The sequence below is a fragment of the Dermacentor albipictus genome, unplaced genomic scaffold, assembly GCF_038994185.2.
Source record: "Dermacentor albipictus isolate Rhodes 1998 colony unplaced genomic scaffold, USDA_Dalb.pri_finalv2 scaffold_112, whole genome shotgun sequence".
Lineage (NCBI taxonomy): Eukaryota > Metazoa > Arthropoda > Arachnida > Ixodida > Ixodidae > Dermacentor > Dermacentor albipictus.
This window is the reverse complement of record NW_027225666.1, coordinates 47,172-64,167: the sequence shown is the minus strand read 5'-3', so window position 1 is coordinate 64,167 and position 16,996 is coordinate 47,172. Positions and strand designations below refer to the sequence as shown.

The 16,996-nt window shown below is 52.5% G+C and overlaps 1 protein-coding gene and 1 long non-coding RNA gene across 2 annotated transcripts; one reads left to right on the top strand and one right to left on the bottom strand.

Moving 5' to 3' along the window:
• Positions 1-7,167: 7,167 nt before the first annotated feature.
• Positions 7,168-8,010, top strand: LOC139053404 (uncharacterized). Its single transcript, XM_070530421.1, has one exon. The coding sequence runs from the start codon at positions 7,168-7,170 to the stop codon at positions 8,008-8,010; it is 843 nt and encodes a 280-aa protein (XP_070386522.1).
• Positions 8,011-13,720: 5,710 nt separating this feature from the next.
• LOC139053407 (uncharacterized) lies at positions 13,721-15,934 on the bottom strand. Its single transcript, XR_011510456.1, has 2 exons — positions 15,092-15,934; positions 13,721-15,027 (listed from the first exon to the last, which is right to left on the bottom strand). It is a non-coding gene; the product is annotated as an uncharacterized lncRNA (long non-coding RNA).
• Positions 15,935-16,996: the final 1,062 nt, after the last annotated feature.

Below are 16,996 nucleotides of genomic sequence, written 5' to 3'. Positions count from 1 at the left end.
AGAAAATATCACACGAACTTTAGAACAATATCAGCTTGAAACAAGCAAAGCAGTGCATGCCGCTGATAGAAAAAATGTGAAGGCCATGAAATGAATAAGCTGAGGACAAATATTTTGATGAAACTTTGTCATTTAAGAACTTTGTTTACATATTTATAGATATGCAACGGCCAGGTAAAATCTCAATAACGCTGTCCCTTGTTACAATGTATTGCGCAGGAGCAGATGTCACCAGTCGTATATTTTGAGTAATTGGACAGAAATTATACTCGCAGCAGCGAGCACATATAAGAAGCATGAGCTCGGCAAAATATGCGAGGGTGAGTAAAATGGAAGTGAGCCAATGCGAATATATGACAAATGGGGTGCTTTATTTAAATGTGGTCTCCGCGAGCATTTATACATTTGTCGCAGTGACTAATGAGTCACGTGATTCCCGTCAAATAAAGCTTTGGTTGCTGCTTCAAAACTTCTGTTACAGACTTGAACATTGACTTGAACTTCATCGTCCAACACGAATCTGGTTCCATTGAGCTGTTTTTTCAATCGCCAGAAAATGTGGAAGTCTCAAGGCGACAGGTCCGGGCTGTATGGCAGATGTTGCAGCTTTTCCCACTTGAACTTTGCCAGTTTTGTGTTAAACAAATCAGCGACGTGGAGACGGGCAGTGCTATGGAGCAAGATTACTTCATTCCTGAATTTTCCACATGGTTTGTTTTTGATTGCGACACGCAGCCGATCCGGCGTTTTACAATGTCGGAAACGATTGATAGTCTCTCCAGCTTTAGCGAATTCCCTCAGTAATGACTTCTGGCGATTTCAAAAGAACTTGACCGCACCTTCCCGGCAGACATGACGGCCTTTTCTTTCTTCGGGGGTGATGAATTCAAATGTTTCCACTGTAAGCTTTGCCGTCGTGTTTCAGGCTCATAGTAGTGACAACATGATTCGTCCCCGGTCAAAACTGTAGAGAAGTCGTCACTCCCATTGTGATACCGGATAAGATGAGTCAAGGCAACGTCGAACCTCTCCGTCTTCTGGCGGCGGTTCAATACGTTGGGCATCCATCGCACACACAAGAGCTGATAACCGAGAGGTTTATGAATTATGGTGGGACATGAACCGTTACTGATGTTCACAAACCCTCCCAATTCATCGACGCTTATCCTCTGATCTTGTCTGGTCAGCTCATCAACCTTTGCAATTGTGTTGGGAGTGATTGCACGGTGGCTTTGGCCGGGCTTAGACCGTATTAGCAACTTACACGTCCTTCTTTGAACCATTTTCTCCAACGCTTCACAGGGGCCAATGCACTGCAATGTTCAGCGTACACGGCAGCCATACGGCCACTAATTTCTTCTTGGGAAACATCTTCAGCTGCCAGAAACCTCGCGACACCATGCTGTTACACTTTTGTGGTGTCTATTATGATAGGCAACCATGTTCAACCCAGTTTATGAGAGTATTAAAGAACCTTTATCCTCACACCTGCGTGTCACTTTCGTAAATGAGAGATGTCTGTGTGCTACGTGCATGCCTCTAAGATAATGAACCGAACAATTATCGCGTGGAGTGGGTTGACTCAATTTTATTTCACTCGACTTCGTGCATTAGAAATGCTAAGATACAATGGAATATGCAAATGCAAAGATACAACTTGATAAAAGGGAAAACAAGTGTAACTGGAAACAAAGTTCACTGCACGTATACACAAAACCTTGCAACAAGATATTTCAATATACCTATAAGTCTCCAATAATTAAATCTACGTATCTAAGAAAAAGTGCATCAAACAAGGCAAATAAACATGTTGGGCAACAGCAGATTCACAGATCACAGCACCTACTCCGTCCTCTCACCCTGATGTATCGCGCGCGACAGGAGGCGACGTGCTTCCTCCCCACTTCTCTCCCTTGCGCACACAAGACCGAGCCACCATCGTCGGCTCACCCATGCCACCCTCCTCCCCCTACTCTTTCACTCGCACATACAGCATGCGACGCGCGGTCACGATGTTATAGCCCTTAGACTTTATATGGAGCATGAGGGCAACGGCCATGGCAGGAATGCGCCTGGAGTGCACATATAATTGCTATCGCAATAATATAACAAGAGTATCCGGCAACTGAAGCGTCCAGTAGCAAATTACTTCCAGCAAAAGTAGAAGTAACAATGTAATAACTTTTAATGCGAGTAATAACTTAATAACTTAGTAATGTAATAACTTTTAATAACTAAGTAATAACTTTTGCCATGCGATAATTTGCGGCACCGGAACAATGTCTTTTTTCTTTGGGTGGGGGCACGGAAACAAAAACGCAAAGCAAAAAATGTTGGCAATAATCGAATGCATAGTTTGGGCACCTAATATGGCTACCGAAGGAATATCGAAGAAAACGTGAGACGCCATGTCCAGAGAGAACCGTACGCATACTGCTCGATATCGTACATCGACAGGAGAAAATTTTCTGGAGAGGCTGCTTTCTAGCGAACGCGTTGCAACGCGTCGAGTCCCCGCTGTGATGGCGGCTAGCGACCCTTGTTTCTTTTTCTGGTCTGCTAGCCAGAAACTGTCCAGGGGCTCTATAACGTAAAACTATAGCAATATATTTTTATTCCACTCTGCTCACGTCAAAATTGCGTAACCGCCGACGAAAGCACCGGGCGGTCACCTGCAGGGTTGTCTGAACAGGCCAATAAAACGCTCTCCTCGTTCATAGGAGGTCACTTTTGTTTGCTTGAAATACGAATAACATTGCCTACACTGAGCAGCTTGTCTTATCTAATTGGCTGACAAGAGGCGAGGAGCCCACTCATGGGGAGAGGGTTCGATGGGGCCGAGCCACGGCACTGAAAGTCGGTAACCGGATGAAGAAGGTGGTGCCAGCGTCAGCGATTGGTCCGCTTCCTCTTATTTAGCTTGCGGTTGTTGGTCGAAAATCGCAGCGACATGCAACGGAAGCTTACGAATGACGCTAAAACGGACCCTCAGCAAAGAAGAGTTGGCATAACGAGGTCGTAAACGTGCCAAAAGTGCTCAAAAACGTTACACGGCCACGCAAGAAGATTTATTATACGCAAATAAACCCATGCTCTTCGGCAGGTGCGAGTAGCCAGTGCCTCAGCTATTGGCGGCTGCCATCTTTTCTTCCTTTCGGAACGGGGCAGCCTGCGGCTATTCGGAAGAAAATTCAGTTTCGTTCGGCATATTAATGCATCTTCAACGTGTACACGTCACTTTGACGCGGTGAGTTTTCGCGGTTTTGTGACGTCGGGTGACAGGCAGGTGAAGTGGGTAGCCCTAAACCTTTTTACCAAAAGCCGAGGTGCAACGGCGAAATGGCATGGAATCATAAACAACCATTTTTCTTTTGTTCTTTACAGTCATGCATAATGAGTGTGTTCACATCATATGAGATGGGGTGCTATCGCGGTTTTCATGACGTCGCGTGACAGACAGGCAACGTGAGGGTGGTTCAAAAAAAGCTTTTGGCCAATGGCGGAGAGCTGATTGCCGAATCGGAATAGAAAAGTTTGCAATAGCTTTACGTCATAGCGCCCCAAAACTCTTCCAGACGAAAATCTACTCGGCCAGAGAAAAACGAACGCGCATCGAAGTGCCCCCAACGGTGGTCGAGGCAACACGAGAAAAGCGCATGTGCCCTGGCTGGCTCCGGCAGCCCGCGGGTAACTAGAACAAAAAAAAAATATGGAGAGGCTGAATGTGTCGTCGTGAGAATATAAGTCAAAGTAGAAAAATGAATAAGAACGTAGTTAGCTTTGCTGGATTTAGTGTCTTGACATGGATGCTTTGGCGAAAATGAAAAAATGTGTTGATATTTTTTTTTGCCATGACGGCATGAATGAACCACCACAACGCTTCATCTCATTAGACCTTGCTGCATGCATAGCCAATTTGTTTGATAGTGTCTTGATTTGGCTGTCTAGTTGTATGGTCCAATCTACGACTTTAGACACTTCAATGCACCTTTGGCGTCAAACGTTTATAACGACGTTAAACCCACAAAGTTCTGGAATTGAAAACCTAAAGCACGACCTTGCAAATGTCAATGCACCTCGCGCCTAAAAAGTTAATGGGAACGTTATACCCGTGAAGTTTCGGAATTGAAATTCACGCGCGCCGTAGATTCCGCCGCTTCCGCGAGATGCAGCGAAGAGCCCGCTTGCAATCAAAACGCCCTTGAAACTTTGTGCTCGGATGGGGCTGCTTGCATTATGTGACTCCCGGTGCATGGGCGTTGCAGCGAAATCCAGCCCCATTTCGCAATGTTCGTGCTGAAATGTCTTTTCGAGCGTAAAAAAACATTCTCAACGAAATCTTGCATGATTTCCAGTGCCGGGGGTTGTTTTGGTCGGTGGTGCATGACAGCACGAAAAATCTTCAGTGGGGGGGGGGCTCAAGCCCCATAAGCCCCCACCCCCTGGCTACGCCCCTGTACTGAACCATTTTGAACCGGGATCAACCATGCTCCGGCGGCGGCTACGTGTGGCGTGGCGGCATGACCAATATCTGCGACAGCGGCAATCTGCGACAGCGGCCGAGTGCGGCATGTGCTGAGAGCTCCGTGAGCGCTGTGTTCTCGCCGCTTCGTTGGCGTTGAGCGAGAGGCAGCACGCAGGGGAATTAGCTCGGTGCTGCAGGCGTTATGCTGAAATCGATCGTCCTACTGGACGCACGGAGACATGGTTTTTCCATTCTATAAAGATAGAATTGTTTGCGCATTTAAAAGCATCAGATTTTAGTGTGCCCTTACTATCAATGAATTCGCAAGTGCAGTTGAACAACAGCTGTTGCGTAGAGGATGTGTTCGAATAGGTCTCCTTCTGCAGCTACGCAGCACTGAGTCAGCTTTATCACATCTTATCTGGCTTTCTTGATGAGCGACACTGGAATTCTAAGACAAACATGCGTTATCCTTCGCTTGAGCTCACCTGACGTTCGTCTCGATCATGTGAGCACGATATGTCCCATAACGTCAAAGAAAGAAATCTAGTGGAGAGAGATCAGGTGACCTAGCCGGACAATATACAGGCCCATGCCTTCCAATCTATTGCGCATGAAAAGTCGCATCCAGCCAGTTTCGTGCTCGGCTGCTGCTGTGTGCGGGTGCCCCATCTTGCTGATGCCAAAGAAATGAAAGAAGGACTTCTCGGAGAAACTTATCCACCACTCCTTCAAGGGTTTGGTCCACATAACGCTGTCCAGTCAGTGTGTGATTGAAGAAGATGAGACCGATTATAGCACTGGCGTAAATTATGAACCACACATTGAACGACCACTGGTACTGGTGCCGAGCGCGCTTTACCCAGTGTTGATCGGAGCAACTGCAAAGTGTGCATTATGCAAGCTTACCTCGCCGTTTGTGCAAAAATTGGCTTCAAATGTGCACATGATGCTGCTCAAAAAGTTCGTTTACTCATTGGATTTTGCGCGGAACAAATTCGGGAATTCTAGATGATTCCCCAAGTCGTAGGCGTATATACCGGGGAGGGGGAAGCAAAGGGGCAGTTGACCCGCCTTCCCCGCTACTCTCAGAACCTGCGAGGGGGGGGGGGGAGTAGGTCATTTGCCCCTCACTTTTGAAACCGGAGAATATAAGCGCCGAGAGTTCCAACCAATTAAGATCACTCGGGTCTACAGAAAGCGGTTTGCAGCACTGATAATGGAGGTCTGGCCGCTCCATCAGCTGCACGTGGAGTCTCGGCCACATCGGTTCTTCAGTGCACTCACCACTGGCATTTATATATCACGCAGAGTCTACTCGGTAAAAGTTCGTAAGTTTCCCCACCTCAAGTCTTGATCTAGACATAGATTAGGGCTACTTGGTCTGTCAATATTGCAATTTAACCTCACTAGTTCAATTGAGGTTACCAAAACTTTCAAGAGTGATTTTACTTATTTGATCGTGAAAGATGTTCTCGCGGTGAAACTGAGGCAGCACGAAGTGTTCGTTTCCCACTGCCGATGGTCTTCATCACATCAGCGTTGTGACAGCGAGTGCTCGTGGTCATCGAGTGAGATGTCCTTTCATTTGCCTGTACGTGCGTGACACCAAGCTTGTCATAGGTGCATCTACCGGTTCTGGCGGAGGTGTGCCCCTTCCCCCAATGCTAATTGAAAAGGAATAGTAGGCCATTATCCGCCCCCCATCCTACTACGCACACACACTTGTGAAAGTGGGCACTGTCGGCTTCACACTGCCCAAATACAACAAAACAACTGCTGAGGCCAAGCTTTCTCTCAGAATTGGGCTCACATTTGTACGATTTATTTATTACGTATCCCCTGCTTTCGGGCCTCGCCTCGAAGCGCTGTAGCAGATGACACGCTACTTCGTACTTTGCGGTGCGAGACGCCTGCAGGCCGTGCCTTACAAACCTGTGTTGCTGAGAAAGCTATCGCTAGGCTGTCCAAAACAAGTTTATTCTACCATCACTTGCATTGTGCCGTGTTTGTTGGGGCCGTCGAACATAACCGTATTTGAAAACAGAAAATAAAATTTGGTTGTATCATTTACCGGTATTTTATCAGTGTTGGATTTTACCGATTTTCACTCTAGATTTTGTGACTTCTTTGTCTGTTTATAGCAAAGTTAGCTATTTAGCAATCAGTGACTTTTTTAGTGACGTGAATGAACAGCTGACAATACCTTAACGGTTTATAAAGAAATATTGCTTGGAAAATGACCTTCAAGAACGCGCTTTGATATTCCAAAGCTACATGGAAGTGGCCCAACCTCGCTGTACGATGCATAGGCTCCGTGACCACGATCAACCAAAGGTTGCCTTTACATTGACAGCCTTCAGATTGTGATGCTGTTTTACAGCACAGCGGGGCCGTATAACGTAAAGCTATTCCAATATATTTTTATTCCATTCTCCTGACGTCAAGTTTGCGTAACCGCCGACGTAAGCATCGGGCGGTCACCAGCAGGGTTTTGTGAACAAACCAATCAAATGCTCGCCTCGTTCATAGGAGGTCAGTTCGCCTCGGACAGCCGACCGAGAAGGTCACGTTTGGAGCTCCGTCCGCGTTTCAGTATATTTTCGATACTTAGTTATTTCTTTTAGAAGTTTTTTATTCTATTTAATTACGTAGTGAGATCCACTTCCCGCGGGATGTAGCGCCGTTTTAGCGCACCCTTAATGGGTGACCCTGCAGCGGAAGAGGATTTGTTCTTCGCGCCCAGCAGCACTCCTGGCCGCTCGAGGAACATGGAATTCCTCTTCACAGCAACCCCGCGGCTCGTGCCAGAGCCCCGGCATCCCAAGGATGATGGTCCGTCAACGCGGCCTGCGACCATCAAACGCAAGCGAGCTGCGCCCACCAAGAAGCGTGGCTCAAACCGTGCAGGGCGACGTCCACGCACCGGCACAGCCACCTCTCCCGCCAGTCGCAAAACGAAGCGCCGCAAGATGGCTCTTCCAGCTGAAGCGGCATCCCCCCCTGCGGACCCGCCACGTGCAAATTCCAGCCGAAGCACGTCACCCACTGGCGAGCTCACAAAGCTTCAGGGCCTCCTGAAGACCCCTCTCCGCTGCTCCCCACTTCAAGCGCAGCCGGGGGTTTCGGAGAAAGTCACGGCCAGCGGAGGAAGCCTGCCAGAAAGCGAGGCGACGTCATCGTCGTCCCCCTCCTCCTCGTCGTCTCCCTCATCCTCACCTGACAGCCGGGACTACCTTCCCTCCTCCCCAGAGCAGTCGCCTCCTACACTGCCCCCCTCCTCGGAGGCAAGCGTGGCCCTCGACGACTTGGAGGGCGGGAGATCAAGAGAGGAGGACCCCGCTCCTCCGGGGAACAGCCGGCCAAGCTGTGTACTCGGCCCCCTCCTTCCCCTGACAGAGGACGCCTTCCCTTGCCTTCCTCCTCCCGGCCCACCTCCAGCCCCTCACCGGGCGCCGCGAGACTTTGAGCTTGTACGCTATTCGGGTAAACGGGAGCGGTTTGGGCGGATTACCGGATGGTCCGGGCGTCAACGTGAGCGGTGAAGCCGCCTGGTGTTGTAGAGCTCAACCAGACGAACGCAGAGCTAAAACTGCAGTAACTCACGATATCCTGCTTCGCCACCGGTGCAAATTTTTTGGAGCGGCGTAATTGTGAACACGATTACGCCACTGTCGAAAATTTACGCCAGCAGCTAAGCAGAATATAGTTATTTGCTCTGTGTTTGTGTGGTTGAGCTTTGCGCCACCAGCTGGCGCCACCGATCTGGCCGCTCAGGTTGGCGCCCCCGCTAAACCGGAATACCGCCCGCGCTTGCCCGGATACCGGACACGCTAAACGTCTCTAAATGTCACCACCGGCGAAGACGGGCGAGAGAGATAAACCGGCCCCGGCGACCCCCTCTCCCAAGGCGCAGCCGAGCATGCCGGCTGCATCGAGGGCATCGACGGGTGCCACGCCCCCCTCCCGAAAGCGAAACCGCCGACGCGGCCGCCGCCGTACCTCGCGATCGGAGGCCGCTCTCGCGCTCATCCGGGAGCCCTGCGACACCGTGCTGTTTCGCCCCGTGGGCCAACGGAACTTCCGTTCATCAACGAATGAGGCCATCGCGGCACAGCTCTCGAAGGTGGCTGGCGCGCACCGCGTCCGCGTAAACTTTCGACTGAATGTTGTAGCGGTTGATGCGCTGCCTGACTCACGACTGGCACCCCTCCTCGCGGTGGCGGACATCTGCGATGTCCCTGTGCGCGCCGCAGCAGCCCCAAAGGACTCGTGCACCGGTGTCCTTTTCGGCGTCGATACGTCCCTCGACCCTGACACTGTGCGCACGAACATTGACTCTGCGGTGCCCGTTCTCGGCTGCTATCGCGCGGGGCCCAACTTTGTCGTGCGCTTCTCGGGCAGCACACAACCAAAGGAGATTGCGCTCTTCAAGATGCGTCGGCCCGTCAACCCCAGGCGCCGCCGCCCCACACAGTGTCGCTTATGTGGAGCCTTCGGCCACGTCAGCGAGGCCTGCGTGTCGGCGCGCCGCTGCCTGAGGTGTGGTGGCAACCACTCGATGGCTGACTGCACTGCGAAGAGCGCGAAGTGCCTCCACTGTGGTGGCCGACACAGCGCGACCGAGCCTCGCTGCCCTGACTGGCAGCGGGAACGCCGCATCGCAGAGACGGTGGCATCGTCGATCGAGCCGATCACGCGCCACCAGGCTGCCGCCATCGTCCGTGCCGCCGAGAAGACAGCGCCGAGAGGCCCTCAACCCCTCGCCGCCCCTCGAGCTCCATCGCGCGTCGACGCCAGCCGCACGTTCGCCGATGTCGCGAACAACCGTCCGGCGAGGCCGCCTGTCGCAGGCAACACGTCGACCCCCTCGCCGGCGGTCACCGTGGCTCCCGCTGACCCGCGCGACGCCGTGATCGCGCTGCTCGCTGCCGCACTGAAGTGCGCCACGGAACTCTTGCCGCACGATTCGCCTGCCCGTACGCTGTGTGCCGCTGCTCTCGCCGCCCACGGGGCACTGACCAACCATGGCAGTTAGAGCTCAGGGTGCTCCTCGGCCGCGCATTCTGCAGTGGAACTGCAATTCCCTGCGCTGCCGGCACTCGGAGCTCGTCGAGCATCTGCCTCTGCGCGACTACGATGTCCTCGCCTTCCAGGAGACGTATGTGCGTGCAGAGGAGGTCTCGCTGCCTGGTTACGCCGGCTACAGCAGTGCCAGTGAGTGCGCCTTGGCACACTGTACTTCTGCGCCTTGCCACGACAGCGCCCATCCGCAGAAGCGCCCCCGCGTTGCGCTGTACATCCGCGCCACCCTCCCGCACGTCCTCATCGACACAAGTCAGCTGTGCAGTGCTGTGGTGGAGTGCGTGGCCGCTACCGTGCGCGTCTGCGGCGCCGACACCTCTGTGGCATCTGTTTACATGCGCCCAGGTCGCGGTCGCAACGGCCACCAGCAGAACAATTTCACTTACCTCACGCGCCTGATTGCCTCGCTTTCGGCAGACTGTGTCGTCTGTGGAGACTTTAACACTAACCACCGTAGCTGGGGAGGTGATCACAGTGATCTGCGAGGTAAAGCGCTCCTTTCCACCGCGTCAACGCTGGGCCTGTCCATCCTAAACAGCGGGAGGCCCACGTTTGTGCGCCGCGGCGTACAAACCTCGCCGATCGATCTGGCACTTGTCTCGGAGCGCTGCTCATATTTCTGACAACGCGCACCGGACACTGCCGGATCGGATCACTTCCCTATCACCCTATCACCCACCTCCCCCAGCCGCGGAGTCGTTCGCGTGTGCGTTGTGGTTCGGTGGACACTCCTCCGCGATTTGTGTCATGAGTGGTCGCGCGACGCCGATTTTTTCGCGCACATAGCGGAGTCTGCTAGACGCGCGTCGACGAGTGTGGTTGTGCCGGCCGGCACTCCCTGCCCGGACATTAAGCTGCTGAACATTCGCGCCGCCCGCCGCCGTGCCCAGCGCCGCGCCATCCGCACGAGTGCCGCGTCTGACTGGACTACTCATAACAGACTGGACGCTGTGTGCCGACGGCATGCCAGGCAGCTGCGCCGCCGCAGCTGGGCTAGACTCTGCGCGTCACTCGCTCACCCGCAAAACCAGCACCGTGGCTGGCGCATCATGCGCTCCATGGTGAACCCGAGGACCCCACGATGGCCAGTCCTCGGCATCGCTGTTGCCCGCGGCATCACGGAGTTGGCGCTCGCCGAGCTTCTAGCGGACTCTTTCGCTGCCGCCAACGCATCAACAGCACCCGGCGTCCCTGCGGCTGCATTGCGGGCGCTCTATACGGCTGTGTTCGTGGGAGGGGGAGATCGCGCGCATACCGCGCGGGCGATTGACAGCCTGTGCAGCGACGACTTCACCTTCCACGAGCAGCAGCGCGTCCTGCACCGCAGGCGACGCCGCACCGCCCCCAGAGCAGACGGCATCACACATCAGATGCTAGGCAACCTCGACGACGCCCAGCGGCAGCACCTCCTAGACGCCTACAACGCCGTCTTCCGTGAGGGCTCCCTGCCGGAGTTGTGGCGCTCTGCTGTCGTGGTGCCGGTTCTGAAGCGCGGCAAACCCTCACGCGAGCTCGCCTCATACAGGCCGGTCTCGCTAACATCTGTGCCGGGAAAGACCATGGAGGCGATGGCACTGCACAGACTCCAGTGGATTGCGCACGCCCGCGGTGCCTTTCCGCCAGAACAGTGCGGTTTCCGAGCACAGCGCTCCACTGCAGACTGCCTCGCCGTTGTTGTCGGCACGCAGGAGCAGGCCAGGCGCGCCGGAGAGGCCGCGTTCCTTCTCCTCCTCGACGTGCGCAGCGCTTTTGACACTCTCCCGCACGAATCCGTCATCTGTGCTGTGCGAGCCCTCGGTGTTGCGGGCAACCTGCTTGCCTACGTGCGGGCTTTCCTTGCCGAAAGGAAGTTCGCCGTCCGCGTCGGCAGGGCCACCAGCTCGCCTCGGCCAGTGACCACCGGTGTGCCTCAGGGTAGTGTGTTGAGCCCATTTCTGTTTAACCTCACCCTCGCTCCCATCATCGAGTGCATACCGAAAGCTGGCCGCTTCCCTGTGCGCGCTGTTGTGTACGCGGACGACGTCGCACTCTACGTCCGGGGGCCGATGTCCGCCATCACCGAGATGCGACGCGGACTACAGGCGGCCCTGGATTCCGTCGCCGGCTTCCTCCGTGCCATCGGCCTGGAGCTGTCATCGACCAAGAGTGAGCGATAATGGTGCACCCTCGCGCTGCCGCACGCCGCCACACCGGCCGTGTGGTCATCGATGGTGTGCCACTGAGCTGGGAACCGACGGTGTGCTACCTTGGTCTGACTATCGGCCATCGCCTCACCTGGGTCGCGGAAGTGAAACGCCTACGCGCCGCCTCTCTCCCTGTGGAACGTGCGGTTCGCCGCCTCCTCGCGCGCGGGCAGGGCTGCGCCCCTTCCTTCGCCGTCAGTGTTTATGGAGCGATGGCGCTATCGCGGGTTTTCTACGTGCTGCCGCTCTGTCATGCGCGCGACTCCCTGTGGCGCGCCGTTCACCGCGACCATCGCAGGGTGCTTCGTGAGTGCCACGGCCTCCCCCGCATGTCGCGAGTGGCAGAGACGCTCGCCGAAACTGGCGCCTGGCCCCCTTCACTAGAGAGTTTTAGTATTGGGGACGCAAGGCGTTGGGGCCCCAAGCGCTTGGGTGCGTTTGAGTACGCAAGCACAAACGTGTTATAGGTTAGCGGCCCCAAACGCAAACCGCAATGAGGTCGCATGCGCTCGCAGCACCACCAACGTCTGATCGTTGCTGCGTTGTCATGTTATAAAATATGAAATGAAGCATATGAAGTAAAGTACATTAAACTCTTTTTATTAGAAGCAGTTAATAGAGAGGTTTACAGGGTCCGGTAATCGGGTAAACGCAGGCTGGGGCGTTGGGGCGGAGCCATGAACTAGAACGGCCTGCATGGTGCTGCCACCTGGTGGCACAAAGCTCAAACAGACAAAAACAGCTAATATTGCAGTAACCAAGTGTATTTTACTTTGCTGCGGGTATAAATTTTTGGCAGCAACACAATTAAGCCAGTGCCGATAATTTACACCAGCAGCGAAGTAGAATAGACTTGGTTACAGCAATATTAGCTGCTTTTGTCGATTTGAGCTTTGCGCCGCCAGGTGGATGCACCAAGCAGAACGCTCCCGTTTATGGCTCCGCCCCAACACCCCAACTGCGTTTATCCGAATACCATACACGCTAAACCTCTCTAATACACATAAAAACGACGTCTGTCGACACTTGGCGAAAGATTTATTAGATTATCTACCCGCTAGCTACTCGTAAGTTCTCCTACACCGCAAGAGTCACGTGGGTAACGTGACCTCTTAGGGGTAGCGATGTTTTCGGCCGCTCCAACAACCCAAGGACGCAAGTAGACGTAGCGGTCTGCGCACGCGCAGTAACGTCGCCCCTAGTTCTTGCGTACGCAAGCCGCTTGCGTCCCCAGCACTAAAACTCCCTACTGACGGCTGATCTCCGCGCGCTCGGCCATATTGAGCGCCTCTCTAGAGCCCCCGGCACGGGCCCCATCCTGTCGCTCATACGGGATCTCCCTGCATCACGTGTGGGCAAGATGCTGCAGCTGTTTACGAACATTGTGGCTGATCCGCCGGATCCACCACCAGCCTGGCCGCCACCGAGCCTCGCAGTGCCCCTGGACGTGTGTCTCGAACTACCAGGCGTCTGCTCCAAGCAACGCACGCCTCTATGTGCCATCGTGCAGGAGGCTGCAGCGAGGATACAGGACCCAAGTAACCACGGATATCCGGGCGACGTCCGACGGACGTCCTTTCTGGATATTCGGGATGTCCGTGGGATATCCATGAATGTCCGACGTACGTCCGAGGGACGTCCCTGGGAAATCCAAAGGTAATTGCTTTGGCATCCGTAGTACGTCCGACGCGGACATCCAGCATGGACATTCAGGGGACGTTCAGGATATATATATATATATATATATATATGTATATATAAATATATATATTCATATATATATATTTATTCATATATATATATGTGTGTGTGCGTGTGTGTGTGTGTGTGTGTGTGTCTTCCCGGGGATATTCCAGATATACACATGCCTTGAAGCGACAATAGTGGCCGGGACACATTCAAGCACCGGACCATTATATATATTACATTGGTCTAATGCTTGAATGCATTCTTGTTTTAAATAAACGAGAAATGAACTTACACCAACTTCCAAATACAATTAAACGTTTATTGTCACCTTATACATATACATAAAAAGACCAATAAGCAGATATATGCGTACTGTTCAAAGAACAAATAAATACACGGATAAAGAAGAAAACTTGCAATTTCAATAGCCCAACAACAAGGTAGAGAACAGCAGAACAAAAATACTTATTGCCCACCCTGCTTTGACATTTGAGTTTGCAGCATGGAATAAAAAGAAAGAGCAAAAACACATCAATTAGCATTATTAAGCAGCGAAAGCAACAGAAATGACATGAAGGAATTAATCTTGACTACATCACTTCACTAGCACTCTGCGACACGGGCACAAAAAATGACATTAACTGGCTAATGCCTTAAACTTGTCATTCGCGGGGTGCCACACGGACATGCTTAATGGTATTGCAGCTTAAATGTTATTCGCGACGTAGTGCGTTCTCGTAAGTCAACTTGCCGTCAAATGCGTACTCTCGTTCCCAATGTCTCCACATTCTGACGTGGCTAAACGAACTATTACTGAAGAACAATCAATATATTCTTCACTTTCTTTAAACAATAGCTCTTTCTCGTGGCGTAGTGCGTTCTTACAATTATTAAAACTCACTTGGCCATTGAATGCATACTCTCGTTTACAATGTCCCCGCCGTGGCCGTAGTGACCATATTCTCACGATATTAAACAAACTCGTAGATAAAAACAACTAATATATTCTTCACTTTTTTAAAAGGAGCTTTTTATTTTTCGTAGAGATCAGCAGGCGATCTTGCCGCTACTGACGGCTACAGCTCTGATCATGAGCGCATTAGCCAGGAGAAGCTGTTTGCCAGGAGAATCAAAGGGCGCCGATGAAGAGTCCGCGGTAGCTAAAGCAAACGTAGACTCCGGGGTCCTGCTTACCAGAAAACCCGCATTGACTTGTGCGTACACCTCTCCTAAGGGATCCTGTTCCGTTCTCACAGCGAAGTGAACCATCCGAAGCGTCACGTAGAGTATATCCATCAGGGAAGCAAGGCACATTGTCCTTAGTGCGCGTAGTGTCACAACCACCGTCCTGAACTTCCGATGTCGCCTCGGTGCAGCGACCAGCATCACAAGGCGTGCAAATGTTTGCAGGGACAGCCCGAACGCACATGTTAATGCATGCGTGCGGGGTATGCGCGCCACTGCACAGTTCTAGAGTTGCGAATTCTCGAGCTGTTGACTGCTGGCTGCCGGTGCGAGATCCGAAGTCCTCGAATATCGTCTTTGTTTCCAGCGACGCTCTTTTTCGCGCGTGCGGCTTCTCCCGCAGTCTAGGCATCCTGGCACCTGTGAAGAAAACACATTTCAATACCCAAACGAATTAAAAAAGAAATCGATGTAGCTGTCATACCTTGGTAGCTGAGTAGGAGACTTCGGCAGGCACGGAAGGTGACAAACGCTGCTCCGCTGCCCTTAAAACGATCGCAGAATGAAAAATGGCGTGGCGACGATGGCTAGAGCTTGGATTGGATTGGATGACTGCAGCGTTCTGCTTTGCCAAGGTTGTAACACTTCCACGTGCGTCTACGCAAACATAAATAGGTTTTTAAAATATTCTATTATTACACAGTGAAATATTTACTTATTCTGGGAATATTTGGTATCTGATTTTCGAGTTTTTAGTTTCTGCTAAAGCTGTCGGCGCCAGAAAAACATAGCCTTTGAGATTACTGTCAATGCATGGCGGCTCTGACGCATTATAGCTTTCGTAATCGCTTTCAACGCACGCAGCCACCAAAAGCGTAGCCTTTGAGATTTGTTTTTGTTACCTATAATGATATTATTGTATGCACAATTGAACACTGCAGACAACTTCCTGTTTTAAGAAACCAGCCAAAAACAGGCGCACACAGGAAACATACGAGAAGACAGGAAAGAGGCTGGAAGAGTCCTGTCTTGTGTATGTTTCCTGTGTCCGTCTTTTTTTTTTGCTGTTTTTTTTCTTAATACAATGCACCAACTAGCCCAACAACGTGTTTTACTTCCTGTTTCAATGATAAACCTGAACCTACATGTTCGGAGGTCAGGACCAAAACTCTATGATCAGGAACTTTTCATAATGAGGGATAACTTGAGTGCTTGGCTCTAGGTCGAATAAGTGGCTTCAAATGGGCGCTTATATATTCTGCTAGTCATCCACAAGCATTTTTTTAAAGCAAACTACAAATTGTTTGTATGACCCACCGATAGAAAAAAAAAATCGTATTTTAATACTGCGATGTTAAAGTGGGCAGAATTGATATCAAGTTGGAAATATATTTATATTGCTTTGAAAAAAGAATGAACTGTGTCCGATAGAGAACAAAAATAAACAAATATAATATGAACAAACTAAAATTTCCGGCAATATATTTATGCTAGTTTATATATAACTCACTAGTGTATATCCTGGGCATGCCTATTTATGGACAGCCAGCGGACGTTCAAAATGGGATGTCCCATGGACATCCCGGTGGGATGTCCTTCGGACATCCAAACAGGATATGGACTTCTCCTGTACGTCCCACGGACGTCCGTGTTGGATATCCGGATGGATGGACGTTGGGACTTATGGTGGACGTCCCACGGATATCCGTGGTTACTTGGGGACGACCTGGCAGGGAGAGCGCACCTGTACACGGATGGCTCGGTACTTGAGGACGGCTCCGCGACTGCTGCCTACTTCGCCCCGAGCCTCGCCCTCGAAAGCCAGTGCCGCCTGCCCTGCCGAGCCAACTCCACCATCGCTGAGCTCGCGGGCATACATCTGGCTGCGGACGCGCTCGAGCAATCGCCGCACATCGCTCGCGCGGCGATTCTCACAGACTCGAGACCCGCACTGCAGCAGCTTCTCCTCGAGGAGCGCGCCCCACTGCTCGCCCAGCGTGTTGCGTGCAGACTCCATGCCTTGCAGCAGCGAGGACTGGATCTACGGCTGCAGTGGGTGCCTTCGCACGTTGGCGTCGCCGGGAATGAGGCCGTCGACAAGCTTGCGCGACGCGCACACGATCAGAACACGCCGATTACGCAGCGGGTCAGCGACTTCGACACCGCGCCGCTCAGGATCCGCCGAGAGCTCGCCCTGCGCCATCCTGACGACCGCGTTGCGCGGGGACGCCCGCCACGCCATCTCCCGGAGGCCGGCTTCACTAGGCGCGAGCGCGCCTTCCTCCTCGCCTTGCGGACCGGTTCCGTCTGGCCCGCCGAGAGGAGGCATCGCCTCCAAGGAGCCCTCTCCCCTTTCTGCCGGGACTGCGGCGCGACCGAAACGTTGGAA

Coding starts and splice junctions, on each gene's coding strand:
- LOC139053404 (XM_070530421.1), top strand. CDS start 7,168: ATGGGTGACCCTGCAGCGGAAGAGGATTTGTTCTTCGCGCCCAGCAGC.